General features: G+C 30.9%; 3 protein-coding genes across 4 annotated transcripts in view; all 3 read right to left on the bottom strand.

Moving 5' to 3' along the window:
• Positions 1–1,302: 1,302 nt before the first annotated feature.
• Positions 1,303–10,694, bottom strand: LOC132755764 (scavenger receptor cysteine-rich type 1 protein M130-like; the record flags this gene model as incomplete). The annotated part of the gene is made up of 11 exons (XM_060746683.1): positions 10,649–10,694; positions 9,247–9,403; positions 8,542–8,702; positions 6,447–6,603; positions 5,744–5,904; positions 4,910–5,077; positions 4,177–4,333; positions 3,670–3,833; positions 2,879–3,046; positions 1,969–2,142; positions 1,303–1,470 (listed from the first exon to the last, which is right to left on the bottom strand). Coding segments are annotated over exons 1-11 (1,681 nt in total), but the record flags the coding sequence as incomplete, so codon positions are not given.
• A 2,708-nt stretch (positions 10,695–13,402) lies between these two features.
• On the bottom strand, positions 13,403–23,527 carry LOC132755754 (scavenger receptor cysteine-rich type 1 protein M130-like). The gene is made up of 6 exons (XM_060746671.1): positions 23,485–23,527; positions 21,032–21,169; positions 15,118–15,277; positions 14,780–14,952; positions 14,308–14,464; positions 13,403–13,777 (listed from the first exon to the last, which is right to left on the bottom strand). The coding sequence occupies exons 1-6, from the start codon at positions 23,525–23,527 to the stop codon at positions 13,489–13,491; spliced, it is 960 nt and encodes a 319-aa protein (XP_060602654.1). The 3' UTR covers positions 13,403–13,488.
• LOC132755735 (scavenger receptor cysteine-rich type 1 protein M130-like) overlaps positions 15,121–25,737 on the bottom strand; it is a 33,374-nt gene continuing 22,757 nt past the window's right edge. For both annotated transcript variants that reach the window (XM_060746655.1, XM_060746661.1), the window contains exons 8-13: positions 23,423–23,578; positions 22,667–22,836; positions 21,479–21,637; positions 21,013–21,169; positions 18,823–18,974; positions 15,121–15,277 (exon numbers count right to left, since the gene is read on the bottom strand). In XM_060746655.1, the coding sequence (XP_060602638.1) occupies positions 23,561–23,578 (18 nt within the window). In that variant the 3' untranslated portion in view covers positions 15,121–15,277; positions 18,823–18,974; positions 21,013–21,169; ... (1 more) ...; positions 22,667–22,836; positions 23,423–23,560. The remainder of the gene's footprint in view (positions 15,278–18,822; positions 18,975–21,012; positions 21,170–21,478; positions 21,638–22,666; positions 22,837–23,422; positions 23,579–25,737) is intronic.

Below are 25,737 nucleotides of genomic sequence, written 5' to 3'. Positions count from 1 at the left end.
AATTTAAAACCATTGCCCATTTGAAAGCAATTATCACATTCGTATTTAATCATATCCGGGTCACATGACACCCCCACAAGCTCCAAACAAATACTTGAATTTAACCCACTTCTCCTTTTGCTAAAGAAAATTTCCACAATCTTGAAAAAATAGATATTATAAATTACATTATTGTTTTAAATGTAAATAGTTAAAAGTCAATTTAAAGCTTTTATTTTATTGATTAGGACAAAATGTCATTATTAAAACATAGTATTAAAACAATTGCTTAATATGCACTGTTGTTTACTGTTGTCTGAGGTTCATTGTCTTGAGACCAATAATAATGTCTTTACATGAGAAAGCTATCCAGCTAGCTTACCGACCGTTAGTGGCTCTTCTCAGGTGTCTGCTTTTCTGACAGAGGAGCACCCGAGGTCTTCTTCAACCAGTCAAGCTGGAAAGTCGGCATATGACATATACTGTGTTGGTGCGACGTAAAACCCAATCAAAAGAAGAACAATAACGAAAATAAAAAGTATTCATTGAAGACAATTTTATATACTCATTTTACCAAAATAAAACAAATATAGAAAAATTGAAAATTATATAAACAAAAAGCTTTTTCCTTTTAATTTATAAACATTCCCATTTTTTCGAAAACACTTTTAATATAAAAAAATTTCCTTTATCCCTTTTTATCGACACGCAACTTTTCTTCCCACCCTTTTTTCTGTACAAGTTTTGACCCGGACCAATCAATTTTAACCCATTTTGCAATCACCGACGTTTGAACCAATAGTTTGCCAAGAATCGAAACCCATTTTACAAAAAAGCAGTCTGAGAAAATCGCAGTTTTGTCGTAAAAAATTTAAATTGGCAAAAAATATTTTTAAATTTATTAAATGAAAATTCTACAAAATACCTTTCACATGAGCTAAAATAAAGAACCTGTTAAAAGTTTTCACGAAGGGAGTAGACACGCCCTTTTAAACTATACTGAATCTGTTCCGTCCATACAGCAGTAATATCAAAGGTAAAGTCTAGTGACAGTTTAGTCTTTTTATGTCTAATGCAATGACTAAAACTGTCGAGATGAGCATGTCGTATGAATGCCAGTATCTTTCCAATTATTAAAGGTTGGAACAAACTTAATTTTCAAAACAACTTGATATGTTGTTCATCATTAAAATGATTCAACTTCTCATCCATTGGACAAAAGCGTGTTCAAGATGTGTTTTGCTACCAAAATTGTACTCGTATTATCTTATACACAATATTCCTATTCAAACTGAGAATGACATTCACAAAATTGACACTCACCCGATGTATCGCAAACTGGATAATCACTCCATGTTCCATCGGACTGACAAATAATCATGGAATCACCATATATATTGAAACCTGGTTCACACTCAATTTTAGCAACAGTGCCATAAGTGAACACTGTGACATTTGATTTTCCTTGGTTGGGTGTTGGGTCCCCGCAATCTAAGAATGATATACAAGTTCAATCAACACAACAAATTTACACTTTAATTTTATTCCTTGTTTCTCATCAATAAAAATTTAAGAATACAGTCCATGGCCTGTAGCAACATTTGCATCGAACCAAAACTTACTATTATTTCTTGCCCATCAATACTCGGGTCGCCCTCTATCAGACGCATTAGTTTGAAATCTATTTTTAATTCTGAATCAGTTTTAAAACATTTACATTTGTTTCAAAGATGAAAAAATGCATCGTCAAATAAATGTTCTGAAAACGTATAAATTTCATTTAGATTAGTTTTATGATTGACATTTTAAAAGAAGTTTCTATTTTACCTTATTGAATTTTACTTCTATTAATCTGAAAAGTAAATGTCCATTACAGCAACATTCTTGGCAGAAAAAGCGTCTTCTGATTCATAACCAGATAAGTAAATAGATCAAGTTAAATTCAAAGACCGAATTATTTTTTTCCAGAACCTTTACTAATATCATTACCAACACTTGTGCATTCAGGCCAGGTTTTCCAAGTTCCATTAGCTAAACAGGAAACAAGATAACTACCACCTGGTTGATACCCATCATAACAAGAAACAACAGCAGTTTCTCCATATGTTGTTTTATTCTCGGAAAGTGTCGCCTCTGCATTGACAAGATTTGGTATACCACAATCTGAAATAAAAATGTTCAATCATTCCAAACACAGAGACATGAGATAAAACCCACTACCTTATTAAAATCATCAAAAAATAAAATCTATATTGCTCCAATTATAATAATATACTGAGATAGTGTCTATGCTATTTCATTTACATACATCTTTTTTTCAATCTAAAAAAAATGTTTTTTCACAAAAATTAATTTTTTTATTGCAAAAAATATCTGATTTTAAATGTCAACAAAAGTAAAATAAAAAAGAGAAGAAAAACATTCAAAGATTATACCTTTATATGCCAGGGGGTTTTCGTCCATTCCTCACTAGGTTGACACTTATCAGTTTCCCTTGATTTATATCCTTTTTTATGAAACCAGGGAACAATTCCGTGTGGTAGATGTTGGTTAATAGATCCAAAAAAAAGGGTTTTTGGGGCCTGCAGTCTTTAAAGGAAAAATTAAGGAAACATGAATTTTTTTTTGTTTAAATTTCCCCTTTTTGCAGTCTTTTAAAGCTTGAAGGGTTTTTAAATTTTAATAATGTTTTGTGGACTTGCTACGGCCTTGAATCTTTTTTATGGGCCCTATTTTTATTTTAAATCATTAAAACGCTTTTAGTAGTTTTTTTTTACATGATACTTCTCCTATATAAATTCGTTTCAAAGAAGAATATCTAGATCATTTAACTTCTGTGGTATGTTACTGATAAAAACGACGACGAATTCGATAGATAGCTAATTATGTAGTGGCATACCTATCAATTTGCAAGTTGGACTGCTACTCCATGTCGCATTAAGTTCACAACGTATTTCAGAATCACCAATCAAATTGTATCCGTCGGCACACGTGACCGTCACAGCAGCAAGGTAATGAGTAGATGAGGAATTTATGCTTCCATTTGTAGGCTTTGGCGAGGGGCATTCTGGAAATTAAATCTTTATTTAAATGTTTCATTATAATCTATGCAAGTATGACACTATTAAATTCAAATTTCTATAAAGTTTTTTATGATAGCTCATTGCAATACATACCAATGTTTTAAATTAATTCATTTCACATAAAAGTAAAAAAATGTTAATGTACACTTTTCCATGAAAAGACACAATCAAATAAAGTAAAATGAGTATATTTGTACCTACACAAAAATGAACGAATGGCAAATTGTTTTGAAAGACAGTTAACAACATTATTCAATCTGACTTTTATTTGCCTTTCTTGTCATATCAATTGATCAACTACATCAAAACCATGAAAACGGAAATAAATACAAGAATATATAATTAAGGCAAAAGCTCGGCATTATGAACTTAACAAAACATGTTTATAGTGTATACATAAATTTCTTACAAGGTTTGTTTCTTCTGGAAGGATCTACTTTTTTCCGAACCCTTATACTTGTCTACAATTGGGAAATTGCTTTGGAAAACGGTACGTGATGATTGTTTAAATAATTACTTGCATACTCTTGGTAAAAATATGTTAAATTGTTTTCGTTTAGCCAGACATATTTTTAATTATGAAATTTCGAATTGCTTTTTAATTTACCTGTGCAAACAACAGAAACATCGTTGAAGTGAAAGCAATTATCATAGGTGACGTAACTACAATTGTTGATATGTGTAGAATTATCTGCACATTGTAAATCATCAACAAATATTGGACCAGAACCTTCGCCAAAGTAGGCGCCGTGGTGGAATGAGGCAGCAGGACTGGAAACAAATATTTGCTTATATTGATTCGTTTTTCTTCATGAAGCTACACATTTGATTCAAATGACAAAATAATGAATACTTACATTTCGTTTGACTTTCAAGCTTCTACACCTATATGATGTTGTTTAAGTAAATTGTTAGCAGGAAGAGAAATAATAAAAAATATAATTATAAGTGTGTATATCTTTAAGAGGACTTCAAGTACTTGTGTTTCTACAAAGCATAGAAACGGATATAGATCATTCTCGAAGGCGATGTAGTCAAGCATTGAATCAATCCTTTGTTGATATTCAACTGTATGTATTTGATATTCAATTAAGAAAAGGATAGCGTTTCTTACGGGAAGCCAATCATTGTGCATATTGTATCGGCTTCATTTTTACCGAAACCATGGTCACATACTGTTCCCCAAGTGTCCATAGATTTGATTTCCACCCTACCATTTGAAGTTGAATTTCCCCCTGACAGTTTTATTTCAGTGATAACTAATGGATAGCCTGAAAGACAAACAAATTGAATGCAGATAATTAATTTATAATATATATATTAATATGATTCTGCCTCTCCCAAGCAAGATGTCATGTGAAACCACGCTTCGTTTAATCTTGTTCCCTGTAGCTTTTTGGTTTGGTAGTGTTATAAGACACAGTGATTCAGCAAAAAGTGTATGACCAAAGAATTATATCTCATGAATACACATGCCATCTCTACTTCTTGTCAAGTATTGCCATGCTTCTATTTTTTGTATGTATATATATTTTAATGCTTTGTTAATGGCTTTTTTAGGGCTTTAGTACTAATAAAAGTTATTCTCTTCTTCTTCTTCTTCTTCTTTAATATCAATTTCTAATTCAACATTATTCTTTGCTCACAAAAACTCTTTTCCCGTTTGTTGTGTTATAATACAAAAACAAACTATAATCAATATAACGCCATAACTTCGTTGTATTCATATTCTCTTTTATTCTATACATCATGAATGTTTACATTAAATTGTTAAGATATTTCATTTTTTATAATTTCCATTACATTTACATTTGTTTGTTTTTACATTGAATACATTTGTTATATACCATATTCTTGGCATTCTCCTTCTGTTTGCCATGTCTGTGTAACATTGTCACAAGTCATCTTTAATATGCCTAAATATGATTTATAGAAGGAGCAGTCAGCATACAAAGTTGAACCATTGTATGTAAAATATCCAGCATCCCAATGAGAGTTGTCTGGCTCCCCGCATTCTTAAATGAATAAAATATATATTAAAAGTAAGCATCAAGTCTTCGTTAAGGTAATACACTTGTTACGGCTCTTCATTAAAAACAAAATAATAAAATGAGTTAGAACACTATACTGTTACTCAGTCGCTGACTATATTTTATTTACGATCTTTTATTTACAAGCCTAATCAGAAATAATTCTAAACGTTCACTCACTGCATTATTTGGAAAAGTTCAAAATAATTACAAAAAGCTTAATGTTCATCAAAGCTGTTTATTGATTATTCTACCTTTTTACCAACTAAGTATTTTCTTGAAACTGAATAAAAAAAAATCTCCCAAATTGCAAACGTTTTAAATCATAATTATATTTCACAAGAAAGCAGTTTGTAGATGTACTTTATCAAATAGAGAAAATAAGAATCCCTAAAGAAAGTCAAAAAAGGAAAGCATATAAAAATTTTGCAGGCTCGGTTTGATTGAGCCTATTCGTGTACGGTACTGTAAAGTGCAAACTACCGTCCACGCCCCTATCACCGCCTTGAGCAGAGTTCAACATTTAAACATGAAATGGTAACATTTTTAATTAAGAAACATCTGCAGATGAGATATCAAACAACTGAAACGATGTGCAAGAACAATAAAGGATCAGACTAAATAAGAAACAGAAACCATAAAATGACCTACCATTACATACTATAGAAACATCTCTGCTATGACTGCATTCATTAAGAAACAAATACTGGCAATCACTTAGAACAACATCATAACTGTCACAGAATAGTTGATCAATATGAACCGGCCCATCTCCTTCTCCATACAATGCCCCGGTAAAGAATCTCACCGCTCTAGTAATTTTAAAAAAGAAATACCTAATTCTTGCTGCCTTCAATTACAATTTCTATATTTATTTCTTGAGTACATTCAACAAAACAAAAGTATAAATGAACATTATTTGTACGAATATATAAAGATTTCTTTACTATTGAAGAACTATATTTGAAGTTCTAAAACGTTTTTTGAATAACCATAATTTTGATTATTCCAATATATTTCAATTGCGGCATATTTGTATCATTTGTAAAGGGGAAACATTAACATGATAAATCAAAATTATCTACTGATTAAGAAATCATTTCCAAAACAAACTGGTATAATTTTTATTTACAATTTGTTGTCATCTCTCTAACATTTGAAATATTTTGGAAGATATTCCCAGGAAATATATATAATAGCAAATCTTGTATCAGCCGTAGAGGATATTGACGAAATCCCATAGGTATGTACAAATTATTTTGTGTTACAAATGTTATTTAACGCGAGTTGACATCCAAAATAATCACAATTTTTCCATTTGATTCCCCTTCAAAATCTGTGTTTAACAACTTACTTAAGTCCAAGCATATTACAAAACACCTCCGCATCTCTATAACCAAAATTAGAATCGCAAATAGTTCCCCACGTGTCGTTAACTTTGATTTCTGCCCTACCGTCGTTTAGCCCTGTTCCATTTGTTAATCGCACATCCGTTATATTCAGAAACGGACCTAATGATAAAATTCTCTTATATACCAATATATGAATATGTTGATCAAAACATATACAATATAATATAAAAAATAGGCTTACTAATTCTTTATGTTTTACCCGATCGCTATACAATCAATTTGATTCATTGTCATGCATAATCGCAGTATATAGCTGTTTTTAAAAAATAACAGTGCATAAAACAAAATATTTTTATGATAATTAGCTTATGATTCCTTGACAGAAATATTTAAGATTTAAATTTTTTTCAACTTAAACCAATAAACATTAAAATGTACAACGTAAACGGAATCGAGACAAGAATAAAATTACCCTTTTACCAACTAAGTATTTTCTTGAATCTGAATTCCCTAAGATGAACTTATAAGTTATCTAAAACAACTTTTTGTAGCACTCTTAGAAATATATAGAGGATATTTGTTTGTTTGTGTGTAAGATGAAATTTTATTTCATCGAGTGGGCTTTAAAAACAGTATTCTCACGAGTGGCGTAGCCACGAGTGAGAATACTGTTTTTAAAGTTCACGAGATGAAATAAAATTACATCTTACACAACAAACAAACACATTTTCTTTTTATTTTATGCTTAAAAACAAGTTAAAACGAAATTTCCTTAATATTTACGTTAATATTAAAATCTGTTTTCCCCATTTAGAGCCTCAAACAAGTCGAATTTCTTATTAAATACAAGAAGTCATGGGCTGAAAAATAAGTTCCACAATTAACTTTAAATGGTGGCGATAGTATTCATTTTATTAAAAAAATATGTCTGATCGCTTGTTTATATAATAAAAACAAACAATTATAGTAGGAGAAAAAGTCCAACCATCCATCCATATTTCTGTTACTGACTGCGAATTTATATTAGATCTGGCTATGTTAAATGTAAGCGGCCGCTATTTTTCAAAGTTGTGTATTTCACTGGAGGAAAATAATTGTGTTTGATTCAGAGGGATATCATTTGGATTGTTAGTCATACACCTTTTTAAAAGAAAGAAAACTTATTGGAGGATTGTAACAGACAATAAATAAGTGTTGACAGATGTGTAAACATTCAAAAAAGTGGATAGGAAATTGGAAAACTTGGAAGCCTTACGAAAGCTGGGTTGTGGTTGTTTACATATTCTTCGAATGAAAGCTGCCATTGCTTTTCAAGTTTTCATAAAGCATACGGCAGTTATTGCTCGTAGGATACTTAAATATTCCCAAATGTCATCAAGAGCAGTTTTGCATGTTGAAGGAATGTATTTTTCAGACTGTAAAAATGAAACAAAAAATTAAAGAGACGATATTTGGTGATTGGTAACTTGAATGAATTGAAGTAACTAACTGTAAATTTTCTTCTTTTTATTACTTGTGACATATAAGTTATTTATCAATTTCAGCTTTGCTTTTCTTTAAACAGCCTGACATTGTCGGAATAGTCAGCAAAAATAAAATTGAGGTACCACATGGGGAAAATCTTAAAAAGGTAGTTTCGTCATTGAAAAGTGTGAAATTATATTTTGATAATTTTCACTGTGAAATTATCAAATATAATTTTCACGGATAAATCAGTAATCCACTGAAAAGCATAAAATAAAGACTCCTAAATTGCAAACATTTTAAATCATATTTATATTTCACAAAAAAAGCAGTTTGTAGATGTACTTTATCAAGTAGAGAAAATTAGAATCCCTAAAGAAAGTCTAAAACGGAAAAAATGAAAATGCTGCAGGCTCGGTTTGATAAAGCCTGTTCATGTACGGTACTGTTAAGTGCAAACTACCGTCCACACCCCTAGCACCGCATTGAGCAGAATTTAACATTTAAACATGAAATGGTAACATTTTGAATTTAGAAGCATCCGTAGAAATGTGATATAAAGCAAAAGAAACGATGTGCAATAATAATAAAGGATCAGACTTAATAAGAAACAGAAACAATTAAATGACCTACCATAACATACTATAGAGACATCTCTGCTATGACTGCATTCATTAAGAAACAAATACTGGCAATCACTTAGAACAACATCATAACTGTTACAGAAAAGTTGATCAATATAAACCGGCCCACCTCCTTTTCCATACAATGCCCCGGTAAAAAATCTCCACGCTCTAGTAATTTTAAAAAGAAATACTTAAACTTCATTCTTGCTGCCTTCAATTACAATTTCTATATTTAATTTTCGAATACATTCGACAAAACAAAAGTATAAATGAACATTATTTGTACGAATATATAAAGGTTTCTTAACTATTAAAGAACTATATTTGAAGTTCTAAAACGTTTTTGAATAACAATAATTTTGATTATTCCAATATATTTAAATTGCGGCATATTTGTATCATTTGTAAAGGGCAAACATTTACATGATAAATCACAAATATCTACTGATTAAGAAATCATTTCCAAAACAAACTGGTATAATTCTTATTTACAATTTGTTGTCATCTCTCTAACATTTGAAATATTTGGGAAGATATTCCCAGGAAATATATATAATAGCAAATCTTGTATCAGCCGTAGAGGATGTTGACGAAATCCCATAGGTATGTTCAAATTATATTGTGTTACAAATGTTATTTTACACGAGTTTTCATCCAAAATAATCACGATTTTCCATTTTTTCCCCTTATAATACAGTGTTAAACAACTTACTTAAGTCCAAGCATATTACAAAACACCTCCGCATCTCTATTATCAAAATTAGAATCGCAAATAGTTCCCCATGTGTCGTTAACTTTGATTTCTGCCCTACCGCCGTTTAGCCCTGTTCCATTTGTTAATCGCACAGCCGTTATATTCAGAAACGGACCTAATGATAAAATTATTTCATATACTTCTATATGAATATATTGATCAAAACATATAGAATATAATATAGAAAAATAGGCTTACTAAATTTTTATGTTTTACCCGATCGCTTATACAATCATTTTGATTCATTGTCATGCATAATGGCAGTATATAGCTGTTTTTAAAAATTAACAGTGCATAAAACAAAATATGTTTATGATTATTAGCGTATGATTCCTTGACAGAAATATTTAAGATTTTACATTTTTTGGAACGTAAACCACAGTGTGGCCATACCACGTGACTTTTCGGTACGGAGCACGCCGATTTTTCACCTGATTCAGGTAGGTTTTTTATTCATAACTTATTTATTACTCAACCGATTTTTATCAGATAAGGCGCAGAGTATCCGTAATTATATCAGCTACCCACGGTAAATCAAAATTTTGAAAACCCTGAATGGTTTTTGAGAATATTCGAGTACAGTTTTCATTTCATAGCCTGGGCCGAGGGGAACGGTACACACTCATTTGTCATTAGAAGCGATTTCTAGCAAGTCATATGGTTTTTGTCACTATTTCATAGAAAAATACATGTTAAATCTGATATATTTACTATATCCAATGTATCGAGTGAATGCAGTGACGTTTTAGCATATTTCCAAAACAGTTATGTTGAAATGGTACGGAGCACACTGTTATTTCATCTTTGAAATAATTCTAAAATAAAATATATGCAAATTTAATTTAAAATATAATGTGAGTGATTACTTTTCATAGTTATACATTTTATCTATTTAAATAAGAACCCTGGGACCTGTTTTGCAATGTATCATTATGCTTACTTTAAATGTTTAGATGTATCTGTGCATTATATTTCAAGAGATCACCTTAACATTTACAACTTCAATGTTATTGTCCTATTTAAAATCACCTAGGGTATGTTAAACACTTCGATCTTCACAGAATCATGTGGTTGCGTTTAAAATGATTGTTCTATAGAAAAGTGTTAGTATAATGCTGTGTTTATTGTTGTTTATTGTTGTTTTGCTTCATCCTGAAAAAATAAAACAAGGTCATGACCTAAATCGCTGAAAAGTATCATTACTTGATAACATTACATATGTTTTTATATTTTGTTAATAATAAGTTAGTCACTGGGTAAATTTTTCGAAATCTTGGTCATGTTTAATTAAATCAAAGAAGGTGCTGAATTTGTTTGGGTCTCATAATGTCAGAAAAGTGAAGGTTGTTAGATTACAAACCAATTTTGTTTTTGTATAGTGCCACTAATGCTGTTTCCTGTGTCATAACTGTAGTAAATTGGCTATAAGGCTAATTGCAACATTGATATTCAATTCAATGTTTATTTGGCTTAAACAATAAATAAAATAAATAATAAAAAATGAACAAAAAAAATAACATAAGTTGCTTTAACTCGGATTTGAACTCAGGGCATCTCTCTTCTTAAACGAGCGTGTAACCCCTCGACCAAGGGGAACTTATTAAATAACAACCTGAAGAAAACCATATTATTCTAATTAGAGTTTGTAACCCTTATTATTTTCGTTTAACACTGATGTAAATAATCATGGAGCTTAATATTACATTTATATCTGTAAAGAACTACACAATAGTTGTAACCTTCGACCAATCGGGAACTTTTTTATCTTCCCCCGAGAATGCTTGAAAATTAATGCGTCTGTCATTTCACAATCTTTACGCAGTGATCTCCCCTTAATATAAGTACTCTAAAATACTTATAAAGGGAATTAACTGCTTCAAGGAGTTCGAACTACTTTCTGATTTTGCAAATAAGCATACCAGAGTCTGAAATTTCGCTACCATTATTTGTTTGGTCTGACGACTTAAAGAAATACAAATGTAGTTGCCATTGCTTAAATTTTTAATGCTTAAAGACATGAAGCTTTAAAAATAACTTTTAATTCAGGTAATATGAGTCATTTTTGATTTGGTTTCACGTCTCACCAAAACTGACATGATCATGTGGCGACTTTCCAGTTTTACAAGTGCCCCTTTGGGTATAAATAAAGGTACGAACGGGCACCTGAGTAGAACGACCGACGTTCTGTACGGTAGTTAGAATAGAACAAATAAGAATCCCTAAAGAAAGCCAAACAAGACAAAATTGAAAATATTGCAGGCTCTGTTTAATTGAGCCTGTTCATGGACGGTACTGTCAAGTGCAAACTACCGTCCACGCCCCCTAGAAAACTTTCTCACATGAAAAATCGAAACATTGAAGTCACTTGTGGTCTTATACCTACTTCATGTAGTATATAAACAGAACGCAGCCTCCAAATCCAAAGCCTTTGATTGACAAAATGGGTATTATTAAAATATCATTTTTTTTAAAAACAAAAATCAAGCACACATATCCATGAACTCATGTTTTTAAAGCATCTTTAAATGAAATTTGGTCATTGACAATAAGTTTCGTGAGTTATTAAAAAGAAACTAAGAAAGTCCAAGATAGGCATAATTTTACCAAAATTTCTTACATGTATATGTAACAAGGTTACCTTGTATAATCTACATTACGTTATATAACAGGCCTTGTTACCGTATGAATTCTTCAAATTATCCAGCTCTTAATTTTGATTTCACGTAAAACTGCGGAATATCTTTGGCTATATGTAGATAATTTGATAACTTAAATACATGCAGTTAGTTTGGGACCCTGGCAGATGATTCATACCAAATATTATGTGGCAGAAAAATAAACTTTCTGTGAATTTAAATATCCACTTGCATCAAAACCAACGTTTTTCTTCAAATTCGATTATTTAAACAACAGTTTGCAAAGAACATTTATTTCAACTTACTCCTATCTTCTTGTTTTTTTATATTCATACTAAGTTTAGACAGTCATTTATATATTCGAACACATAAATTGAATAAAAAAATAATCGGACATAACAGATGCCCATGTATTTCACAATTCGTTTTATAATCCGAAAAATATAGATAATTATATCAAATGAAAAACAAAACAGAACATAAATTTTGAATGTCTTTCGTATCCTTCCCTAAAAAATTAACATCTTATAGCCAAATATTATTTGCACAACATTTTAAATCGAATTTTGCGCGACGTACACTCAAAATGTTCTTTTATTTTATTTTTTGAATAATCCTGTTTACATCAAACTGTAAGCATGTAATGATACATTGCAAAACAGGTCCCAGGGTTCCCGTTTAAAAAAAAATTGTATAACTATGAAAAAAAAAAACCACTCACATTACAATTTAAATTAAATTTTCATATATTTTTTTAGAATTATTTCAAAGACAAAAGTTGTGAGTGTGTGTACAGTATCTTATGAAATAACAGTGTGTTCCGTACCATTTCAACATAACTTTTTGAAAATATGCTAAAACATCACTGCATTCACTCGATACATTGGACATAGTAAATATATCAGATTTAACATGTATTATTCTATGAAATATTGACAAAAAACATATGACTTGCTAGAAATCGCTTCTTATGAAAAATGAGTGTGTACCGTTCCCCTCGGCCCAGGCTATGAGAAAAAAAATTGACCTCGAATGTTCTCAAAAACCATGCAGGGGTTTTCAGAATTTTGATATACCGTGGAAAGCTGATATAATTACGGATACTCTGCGCCTTATCTGATTAAAATCGGTTGAGTAATAAATAAGTTATAAATAAAAAACCTACCTGAATCGGTTGAAAAATCGGCGTGCTCCGTACCCGAAAAGTCACCTGGTTTGGCCACATTGAACCAGTTAATATTAAAATGTATAACGTTTACGGAATCGAGACAAGTATAAAATTACCTTTCTACTTATAAGTTATCTAAAACACCTTTTTAAGCACTCTTTAAAAATATAGACTCCCGAATTTCAAACGTTTTAAATCATAATTATATTTCACAAAATAAGCAGTTTGTAGATGTACTTTATCAAATAGAGAAAATAAGAATCCCTATAGAAAGTCTAAGGCGGAAAAAAATGAAAATGCTGCAGGCTCGGTTTGATTGAGCCTGTTCATGTACGGTACTGTAAAGTGCAAACTACCGTCCACGCCCCTAGCACCGCCTTGAGCAGAATTCAACATTTAAACATGAAATGGTAACATTTTGAATTTAGAAACATCCGCAGATGTGATATCAAGCAACAGAAACGATGTGCAATAACAATAAAGGATCAGACTTAATAAGAAACAGAAACAATAAAATGACCTACCATTACATACTATAGAAACATCTCTGCTATGACTGCATTCATTAAGAAACAAATACTGGCAATCACTTAGAACAACATCATAACTGTCACAGAAAAGTTGATCAATATAAACCGGCCCACCTCCTTCTCCATACAATGCCCCGGTAAAGAATCTCACCGCTCTAGTAATTTAAAAAAGAAATACTTGAACTTAATTCTTGCTGCCTTCAATTACAATTTCTATATTTAATTTTCGAGTACATTCGACAAAACAAAAGTATAAATGAACATTATTTGTATGAATATATAAAGGTTTCTTAACTATTAAATATCTCTATTTGAATTTCTCAAACGTTTTTGAATAACCATAATTTTGATTAAATTGCGGCATATTTGTATCATTTGTAAAGGGCAAACATTTACATGATCAATCACAAATATCTACAGATTAAGAAATCATTTACAAAACAAACTGGTATAATTCTTATTAACAATGTGTTGTCATTTCTCTAACATTTGAAATATTTGGGAAGATATTCCCAGGAATTATATATAATAGCAAATCTTGTATCAGCCGTAGAGGATGTTGACGAAATCCCATATGTATGTACAAATTATATTGTGTTACAAATGTTATTTTACGCGAGTTTACATCCAAAATAATCACGATTTTCCATTTGATTCCCCTTAAAAACTGTGTTAAACAACTTACTTAAGTCCAAGCATATTACAAAACACCTCTGCATCTCTTAAATCAAAATTAGAATCGCAAATAGTTCCCCATGTGTCGTTAACTTTGATTTCTGCCCTACCGTCGTTAAGCCCTGTTCCATTTGTTAATCGCACATCCGTTATATTCAGAAACGGACCTAATGATAAAATTCTTTTATATACCAATATATGAATATGTTGATCAAAATATATACAATATAATTTTTTTTAAATAGGCTTACTAAATCTTTATGTTTTACCCGATCGCTTTACAATCAATTTGATTCATTGTCATGCAAAATCGCAGTGTATAGCTGTCTTAAGAAAAATAACAGTGCATAAAACAAAATATTTATGATTATTAGCTTATGATCCATTGACAGAAATATTTAAGATTTTACATTTTTTGGAACGTAAACCAATTAATATTAAAATGTATAACGTTAACGGAATCGGGACAAGTATAAAATTACCAAGGCACATCACTGATAAATCTTTTGCATGCGAACATGCTCCGTAGTAGTTGTTTGCAACATATTTGCAGTCGTTTATATCTGTATAGGATGAGCTGCTACAGTATAGACTCTCTATGTATATTGGACCTTCTCCTTGCCCATAATATGCATAATAAAAGTAGTCGTAATATCTGCAAGGTGACAATCAGTAAATTTTAGTTTCTTGGTTAACAGAGAAAAAATATATTAAATATTTCATTTTTAATAAAGAAACAATATTTCAGTTTCAAAGTGCTAAATCCGTTTTTCTTTTTGAAGTCCAACAGATTAAAATAGTTTGAAATAAGCATAATTACCGTAATCCAAACATATTGCATATAACAGCTGCTGATGGCCAGCCATAGAATCTTCGTGAACAGATTGTTCCCCATGTGTCATTCACTTCTAATTCGACTCTTCCATGATATGGTCCATTTGTACCGGCCAGGCGCCATCCGGTAACATTCAGCTGATACCCTGTAAAATAAGATATCAAATCTGAGACAGACACAATTTGCTTCAAAATCCTCTTTTAATTCAAATGTTTCCTTTTATGTAACAAAAATATTTTTTATCGAGCTTAATAACTTCTTTTGCGATCAGTATTCACATGTGTCGTCTTATGATAGCAATTTGCATGTTGCAGCTACATTGTAGTAGGAGATACCAAAATCATTAACTCAGCAAAAAATCATTCAAGCCTATAACCCTTTAATATATTTTAGTACTTGATATACTAGTAAATCCTGTAAAGCTTCATTCAAATTGCCTCAGCAGTATAAGAGAAGTAGTCCGAACAAAAACTTTAAAACATTATAATCATGAAAGGGCCATAATTATGATAAAAATCATTGAACCTTACAAAACCGATAATATGCAGACACAACATAATACTGATGATTTCTGTAAAGTTTGGATGAAATTGCATCAGTAGTTTCTGTGAGGTAGGCTGAACAAGCTTCTGTGCAGCTTGTAACACAAAAACACCTTTTTATTCAAGGGAATGAATATTACGTTGCTCCGTCCTTGAAAGTACGTCATTTTTGCAAACACAAATTTTACGAACCTTAAAGGCCTGTTAACGAGTCAATTCGTTAACTTGCATATGACATCATGATTTTAACTACATATCATAGAATAATATCATATGATGTCACATTAACAACAAGCAATTATCAAAGTATTGCAAGCAATCCATAAGTCCCCTACCGGTTAGAACCCCAGCAACATTTGGAAGGGCCATTGGCCATTCACTTATGTTTCTATTTTAAGTAAATTTGTTGAAAAGGTTCTTTAAAAGTGATCACAGGAAACAGATTTAAGGAAAGACAGACAGACGGACTGAAGGATATTTTTTAAACATCCCTGTTATCAAAATATAACATTTTTAAAAGCAAATTTTTAAAAAGGAGATAACTCTTGAAATAAAGATGCAAGATGTCATACATGATGTGAGTGTAACAAAGAACAATTAGTAATGAATGTATGAAAAATGAATGTTTAGTTTGAATTTGAAGTAAATGAAAGTTAAAAGAACAAATAAGAAACATTAAAAGTTTAAGGAGGAGATAATTCTGGAAATATGGATGCTAGATTTATAAACCTTGTCATATTATTATGATGTGAGAGTTTGAAGAAAATCCTATCATGATTGAAGAAGTTGGAGGAAAAATTACCAATTCCTCGAAAAAAAGTCTAAGTTCAAAAGGGGCATAATTCTAGAAATAGTCTTGCTAGAGTATTGAACTTTCTCACAAATGTAGAGTGATAATAAGAAACATATATATGAAGTTTGAAGTAGATACATTCAGAAAAAAAGAAGTTATTAAAAAAAACAATATTCTTTTCATGATAAATTTTGTGCTAGAGTTGTAAACCTTGTCACATATGATGTGGTTAATGATTAGCAACTTATATTTAAAGTTTGAAGAAAATACCTTAAGAAATAAAGAACTAATAGTGAAAAAAATTAAAAACTAGAATCAGAAATATTGAAATTCAGTCTATTTGTTGCCATAGCAACCAGAATTTTCAACATAGGAAGAAAAGAAAAGGATGTGCATAAAATCAAGACTGCCTTCTACCTATATGTAAAGTTTCATAAAAATATTTTCAGTACTTTTTGCGTTATCACTGGATCCAGGTTGTTTGTAAAATTTGCCATATTTTCAGTCTATTTGTTGCCATAGCAACCAGAATTTTCAGCATAGGAAAAAAGGAAAAAGACGTGCATAATCTCCATACTGCCATCTATCCATATATCAAGTTTCATAAAAATGTTTTCAGTACTTTTTGCGTTATCGCGGGATCCAGGTTATGTGTAAAAGTTGCCATATTTTCAGTCTATTTGTTGCCATAGCAACCAGAATTTTCAACATAGGAAAAAAAGAAAAAGATGTGCATAATCTCAATACTGCCATCTATCCATATATCAAGTTTCATAAAAATATTTTAAGTACTTTTTGCGTTATCGCGGGATCCAGTTTTGTGGACGGACGGACTGACGGAGTGACAGACGGACGGACTGACGGACAGACGGACGGAGGGTAAACCTAAAGTCCCCTCCGGTAAACCGGTAGGGGACTTAAAACGATTTGCACTAAAAGTGCGATTTTTAACAACTTTTTATTCGAGAAGCAACTGTTATGGAATCAAAGTGCTCCGTGGACCGTAGATAATGTTGGCATGGTGATTGGCGCTTTGGAAATATTATTGTTCTGGTGGTTTTTGTAACTTCAGAATATGTAAAAAAATAATGATTTAGCAAAATATTAAATCATCATATTGCTATGACTGCTTATAATTATTGTATAGCCTTGTTATCGAATTTTCCGGACAACCTATAGTTCAGGAAGATATCTATCTAATGAATAAATATATTAAACGGTAAAATTGAATCAATTTGTGAATGGCAAATTTTTAATCGGATTTCCAACTTACAACAGTTGCCTTTGTAACAGGAAATTTTAGACTGATCAAGCTGTTACAAAGAGTATGGTCCAGTCAACATTTGTACCAAGTTTGATCAGTATTGAAGCATTGTTATAGTTTCATAGCAGTTTGAACTTACAACAGGAGGCGTTCAATGAAAACAACCATTTTTCACCATATGCTCATGCAGTAAAAGATTAAAACTCAACTATTAATAACAGAATCCTAAACTGGATTTTATAGCACTTCAAGTCTAACTTCAACTTAAGTAAATTGATATAATCTAAAATAACTGGAAGTGTTGTCTCACACCTGGGTCTTGCTCATGACATTGTCCCAATGTACCACATATTCATGCAATTTAGTTCAAAGCTAGTTATCGACAGGACTTAAAACATATTACTATATGTGCGGATAGGTGTGATCTTATTATTTTTTAAAACTTTTTAAAACTGAAAAAGCAGCTTTTTTGCCTCATATAACCAATGATTCATCGTAAAGGTTGGGTGTATACGGGGAAATCGTCAAATACTCCTAAATGGCACATAAGGGCGCTCGGACGGATATAAATACGGACAGACATTTGAGCAAGCCTCCCTTTAAGGCAATAAAAACTAATTAAAAAAACATTGCAATCGTTTTAAAGATTTTTTTTGTATGCTGGGAAGCATAAAAACATCTAAATGACAAACGTAAATATGATTCTGATTTATTCCGGTATAAATTGTGACCTTTTTGCTTCTGTAGCTTTTGTAGCTGAACTAAATGTTCTCTAAGTCTGCACTGATAAGTTAATTAGTAGCACTGCACTTCTTGTAAAAAGACAAGCTTAGTAAAAAGCATTCTTGTGTTTGTTATCTCGTGCCCACGACCTAATTATCTCGTGGTCACGACTAAGTAACTCGTGTCCACGACATAGTATCTCGTATCCACGACTTAACCATCTCGTGCCCACGACAAACATGTGGCCACGACTTATTAACTCTTCGCCACGATATAGTATCTCGTACGCACGAGATAAATAAAAACGCACACATGTCTATTTTGTCCAACCGTAGAAAAGAGAAACGAAATGAAAATAAAGTATTTACCTGTACAGTAAACTCCTGCACCAAATGTGTTCAAGCAGTCATTATCAACATTGTAGGAACAGTTGTTGATATGTGATTCATTTCCATTGCATTGAAGATTTGAAATAAAAACCCGGCCGTCGCCCCTTGTTTCTGTGTAAATTTGATTTGCTCTATAAAAGCCATAAACATAGTTTAATGACTAGAAAAACAGAAGATCATATTTTTGAACCATTCTAAACGCAGATATATCAGTTTACTATTAAATGATTTTTATTACAAACACTCAACAAACACTCCGTTAATCAAATAATCGTTTTTCATTCATATCATGTTTATTGATGGAATAAACTAATAACAATTATCAACGCAATCTCCTTATTGATACATTTTTTGCCGTTGGTCTTAAAACCAAGCTTTCTAAAAGTTTCTTAATCCTGTTATTGTAATGTTTTTAATTTATTCAAATGTTGATGAGCAATTATGATTTTAAAAAGGAAACCCCTCAGCTTTACTGTGAAAACTATTACTAGCTCTTGCATAGTTACAGGCATTGGAACGCCAGAGTATTATACTTTTAGAAATTGATAGTTGCTATAAAGAACACGGCAAATGCGGGATTTTCCAATGAAATCCATGTGTGCAAACAAATTTTATCGTTATAGCTGCACGATGTACTAGGCCTATCAAAGAGTATTCAACGAATAAGAATATTAATTTGTATGAAAAGCAAAGTTATTTTATGCGGAAATATACCAACAATATTAAACATGATGCACATTGATGCACATGTGATCAAAAAGCTTTCCGAACTTAACTGTAAACACGATTGCTTTTGCTTTTTATTTGTTGTTGTTGTTGTTGTTGCGTTAGACATTCTTAACCTAGCCTTTAGAAATAACTTAAATATTTGTATATAGTTTAAAGAATTTAATGTACTTAGTAGAGTTTCTGTAACTATCTAATAATTTAAGCAACATATTTAAATGGCCGAAAGAAAAGTCAAAAACATATTTCATCTGAATTTGGCAATGATACATTTTATAATACAGTGACGGAATATTGAATACGTCTTCTCATGTCATTATTAATATTTTCTTCATCAGGGCAAATTTTCATGAGTGGCTTAACCATTAGTGAACAGTTCATCTTTTTTAAGCTCAAGAGAATGAGATGTATTAAAATTACATTGTATACTAGAAACAAACAAATATTCCCTATCTCCTGTATAAAAACATTTAAATGCTGCACAAGGAATTGTGTTGATGACTAACACTGATTTGCCCAAATTTTGCTACTTTGTTCAGACGAAGTTTTATTTCTACTTTATACTTATTTGCGTTATAAATGAGAAAATTGATGATTTGAAAGGTTATAAAAATCTGCTTCTCTGTTGGTCGCCTTAATTTTTCACCGACTGGCATATTAAACAGGAAAATTAAGGAAAATAGTAAACATTAGAAGGCGATGATAATATTTATCTGAAACAAACATACACAAACATAATGAATTAAATGTCAGTCTATTTGAAAAATAAAATAAAATATTAAGAGATATAAAACAGTTTCATGATAAATGTTGGAATTATTGGGTATTAAGGATAAAATATTGTCAGAAACAAATATATAATTGTCAGACTTATTTTGGATATTTCGATTTACTTATTTTTTAAAAGGCAGTACAACTTTACCTGTTATGCTTTGTAATTGATCTATCTCTGACAGTCAACTAATAATTAGTTATACCCAATGCTCGGAGGTTATATAAATATCACAAAATGGCTTCAGGAGCTGTTAATCGTGTGTAGGACTAACAATTACCCATTGACAAGAAAACCCAAAATAATGCAATTAAGCACCACATGAATGAACACGGGTATACCGTTGATTTTATCAATTACATTATGTTTTTAACTTTCACTATTGATCAATATTATGGTTATGTTGCTAACATGTCTAAAGTAAAATGTATAAATTTACAAATTATCTATAATTGTAAATAAATATGAGCTTCCACAAGAGGGACGTTTCGAAAAAGCAGCCTTTTTACGCAAGTATAAAATTACAGTTTGGTGATTGAAGATTTTTACTGTATAATTATCAAATATAAATTCTATAATTGTCAGTACTGCACTCAAAGTCATATCAAAATAAAATACAACATTTTGTAAATTAGGTTTAATTAAAAGATACACTATGACAATGAACGTACTCTAATCCGATCATGTTACAAATGACGTTTGCCTCTGCCATCGTAAAATTGTTGCTACAAATAGTTCCCCAGATACCATCAACTTGGATCTCTACACGACCTTCGTGGTGACCATAGCTGTTAACAAACTTCAAATCACTTATTTCTAACGGATACGCTATAATTAAAACATATTATATAGCTATAGCAGCTCTGCCAGATAGTCTTAAGTAAATCATTGTGTAAATATTCTTTTTCTACCAAAAATAAACATATCTATATGACATGTCATATTGTGAACTAAAATCACCACAGAAAGGAAATAATTGTGTGAATAGATGATGATAATAGTTTTTATTTTATTTTTTTTGGTCAGTCATAAATATATTATTAAACTATAAATATAATATCCAGGAAGCTTTCTAATTATAAATATGTATCGTATATTGACATAAATTTTATAAGATAAGCAATATAAGTAACGTACAATATTTTAATGAACATTTGTCATTTTGCAGCCAAGTCCCATTCGCAAGACAATCAAATGTTATTTTTTCTGGTTGATAGCCAACTTTGCACTTTGCGGTCAGTACAGTACCATTAAAAGAATCAAAAGATCCATATTGTATTGTCGGTTTACCACAAGCTGTAATTTTAAACAAAATAATAATAAGTTTTCGATGGATGTTAAGTTTTGATTATGAATGTCCTAAAAATAGTATTTATTGCTCGGGATCAATGGCAACAGTTAAAGGCTAAAATTGCAGACTTCGTTTGTTTGAGATTGTTCGTGAGAAAAACAATGAAAAGTGAAATATCTCTCATGATCCCTACCAAAGGCTTAAACGGTATTCAATCCTAAAAATGGTATTCATTCATCAACACTTAAAGTTATGGAATAAATAATCCTGAAGGATCAGATAAATGTAAGACAGACTGAGGTTCCTAAGGTTCAAGATAAAAAATATAATCAAGTCAATAAAAACAAATAATGTCATGAAGAATTCCATAACAAATCCAGAATCCTTTGTTTTGAATACTTAAGTTTTAAATAAAAAAAGAGGGTGGTGAATAAATCTTAATAAAAAATGGTGGTTCTCGATGCATTTTCAAGTGCACAATTTGACCCTGAGTATTACATATTGCAGCAGTGATCCAGTCTCTAATTACCCATTTTGTGTCAATTTTTAGCTCGTATTTTATTTTCCATATCCCTCAAGCCCATTTCCCGATCTCTACACTCAAGATAAATTATTGACTAAAATTATGTCTGAATTTGTTTTTAAACTGGCCAAATTCACGCACATGGGAAGTTAGCAATCGACGCGAGTGGCATGGTGCTAGAGAATGATCCATCGACGATGTTTGCATTTACCGGTATTGTCTATGTTCAGACTGAATCTAAAAGGTTCCTAAATTTTAACATACTTAATATATTGTCATCATCGTTTTCAGAGAATTAATCTATGTCAAATTTTGTTATTTTTGAAAGCATTCTTCTGAATACAATATATACAAGTCAGTTAGTTCATCACCGTCAATTTTTAAGTACCTCAGCAAGCCACATAATATGTTTTGGTTGCAAATAATGTAATTTGGTCTGTATATGTTTGAAAATAAACAATCTATCAATGATGTAGTACGAAAAGGAAAGAAAGATGCCCATAATGCTTACGTGTACACACTAGTGAAATATCATAATTGTGAGAGCAGTAGTATCGACTCGGGGGTAGAAAACTACACTGATTTATATGAGTATTTGCAGCAGAGCATCCTATTACACCGATGTATATATCACCTGTTCCTTGTCCGTAAACAGAAGGATTTGGAAAGTAGTGTGTCAATCTACAATTCAATACAATTTATTTTCATCAGCGCATGTAACTGAAAGTACTGAAAACAAGTACATGAAATTCAGTAGAATGGGAAGAACAGCATCCGTCGGTGAACATCTATAAAAATTAAATTTATCCCAACAATTCGTTGGTTAGCTTTAAGGATGGTTCCCATAATTGTAACATGTAACAGTAAAATTGCTTCATAATTGATGTTCATACGCGGATAAAATTTCATCAAATTTTAAAGTAGTTAATACTAATCTTGAACAAGTCTCACAAAAATATTTCTTACACGTCAATAATCTGAAATTTGCTGTTTATTTCTAAAATCTTACAATAACCACATTTTATTATATTTCTGTTATTGTAACTTTATCGATGTTTTTATTACGGCTGCCTTTACTTTCGATTGACCGATCAAAAACTTTAATAATTATTTTAACTTCCTTCTATAAGGCATTCCTCTCTTTTTTAGATTACAAATACATTTGTTACCAAAATACTACCATATTTAAATGCTGTATTCTACTCACTCAAAACATGTTGTACTGTAGTAAAGATAATTCAGAATCACTATAATACAGATTACTTACTTCAAATCCTTTGATTTACATAAAGTGTCGGCATCATATCGTCCGATGTATCTACTACAAACAGTTCCCAGCCATCAGCAATTTTAACTTCAACACGACCGTCATATTGACTTGTTCCCCCGACAAGCCTAACTTCTGTTATATTAAAAGGATATTCTAAAACAAAACATAAATGCGTACATAAATTATAATTTTCATAGAGATTCAAGTAATTCCGATAACTATTATTTAAAAATGGTTATTTTTGCACTGTCATTTTAAATATTTTTACATACCTCTTGTACATCATATGCAGTTCAACTAGATATGGTCACTTACTATATGATAGCACACTATGATAGCATGATAGCATACTTCATCCTTGACAGATTTTTCTTCTTTACTACGTACATAGTTGTGATTGTTTTCAGAGATTTAATTAAGTTTCGTTGGTAATCTAAAACAGTTTTCCTTAATTACGAAACAGGAGATTTCATTTCGTTTTTGGTTGTTTGTTGCTTTTAATTTTTGTTATTGTTTTTTAATTAACTTAATTAATCAACAAATATTTATAATATCATCGGATTTATCTTATAATCGTTATCACTAGGGAAACATGAAAGGGCACGATGCATTAAACAAATTTAATATCTATTTGTATAGGTAAACAGTGTAGGTCAAGCATCTACAATCAGGGTTGTTCAAAACCCTTTGAAAAAGATATTGTAATTTATTCTTAACTGATGTGTAATGTTTGTATGAATTGTTAACAAATGGTGGGATTTCATTAGTTTGAGTAAACATGTTATATTCAGCATCAGTAACCTAATATATTTCTCACTTCCGTTTGTGAGTCAAGCATATTTAAAAAAAAGCAACGACAATGTTTCTGTCTTTCGGCTTTTTATTGAAACGCAGAAAAAGCGTTCAGTAGCGCTCGAACGCAGTAACATGAGTGTCAGGTTAACTTGTTCATTATTTGATTATTTTAGTGAAGACACTAAATCTGAGCGAGATATATTCCATCAAACAAAAAGCATAACCTGAATTTATGTTTAAACTTACAAATTTACGAAATGTGTGCAATGAAAATAGGGAAGAAGAAAAAAAAATCAGTTTTGTACTCAGCAATGTAACATGACCTCTAATTAACAACCACAAGTTCTTCAAAAGAGAAAACTTGTCAAATAATTAACAGTTAAAACCAATAAGTATTCAAATAAAAAAAAAATCGTCTATTCAATGATTATATAATAGTACAAATTAAATACAAATTAGTGGTATTTTCAATACTATGATTTCATAGTGTGTAAACTTAAGAAAGTTCTGCATTTCGAATGATGACAACATTTTGGCACAAAAGGTTAAACACTCAAAGGGTCATGTTTTATGTAGTTTATTGATCTGTATTGACTTTCAAAACTACGTTTTATACAGTTTAAATTTTTCATTGACAAAGTTTGTACAAATATGTTACTGTTTTTCCTATTTTGCATCTACATATTGCTTTCAGATAAACCATATATAGTAATGTTCTGGAATAGTTGCACACTTTAACACCTGATCCGTTAACAAATTGTGTATACCACGGGTCCATACGTTTTGAATAAAGCAATTTAACGCGTAAAAATGTGTTTTAAGTCTGAACTCGAAAAAACATTACAGCATTGAAAATTGTTAAAACGTGAACGTTGTAGGTGTTTTCTGTAAAAATAACCCTTGTTCTGAGAAGAGAAATTTTTTATACGTTTCAATACGCTATAGCATTTCGCTGTAAAAATCAACCAGGTGTCCAAAGGATATGGAGTATCATACGGGTTGAATATGACTTTCTGGACTATAAAAAGAAAACCACAAAGCTTATTGTATGACATTAGATCCAGTAGTGATTTCAAGCAAGAAGGTCACATTGTTCAAACATTTCAAAGGCTGAAAAGTAATGTGTTTCGTTTGGACAATCGTAATTTTTTTTATTTCGTCCTTACTCGTGGGTTTCACCATCGTACCATTGTGAGATGCGGGTATGTGGACGAAACAAAAAATCACGATTATCCAAACAGAACACGGTAGAAAAGTGTTTAATTTAATGAATAAGGGAATAGATATCAGCTCTAAAAATATGCATCATTCAATGTCTAATACGGTGAAAAAAATGATTAAAAAGCATTGGATTAATAAACCATGATTATTGTATTACAAAAAAGAAAAAAAGAGAGTACGATGTATAATTTACAACTTAAAAGTTATTTTCATATAAACTCCAAAACATATGTTTACAATTGAAATGTTAGTAAGAAAGTATCATTATTTTGTGTAACTCTATCAATTTATTTATC

Source organism: Ruditapes philippinarum, unplaced genomic scaffold, assembly GCF_026571515.1.
Source record: "Ruditapes philippinarum isolate M1 unplaced genomic scaffold, ASM2657151v2 ctg2369_1_1_1_1, whole genome shotgun sequence".
NCBI classification, from domain to species: Eukaryota; Metazoa; Mollusca; class Bivalvia; order Venerida; family Veneridae; genus Ruditapes; species Ruditapes philippinarum.
Note: the sequence above shows the minus strand (reverse complement) of the source record. Positions and strands in the feature narration are given on the sequence as shown.

Excerpts from the sequence above, each read along its gene's own strand:
- LOC132755754 (XM_060746671.1), bottom strand. The coding sequence starts at position 23,527 with ATGACGGTCGTGTTGAAGTTAAAATTGCTGATGGCTGGGAACT. Across the intron at positions 21,170-23,484 it reads ATTGCTGATGGCTGGGAACT|CGTATCCGTTAGAAATAAGT; the intron begins GTTTGTAGTAGA and ends TTTTAATTATAG. Across the intron at positions 14,465-14,779 it reads TTTATCAGTGATGTGCCTTG|GTCCGTTTCTGAATATAACG; the intron begins GTAATTTTATAC and ends TTTTATCATTAG.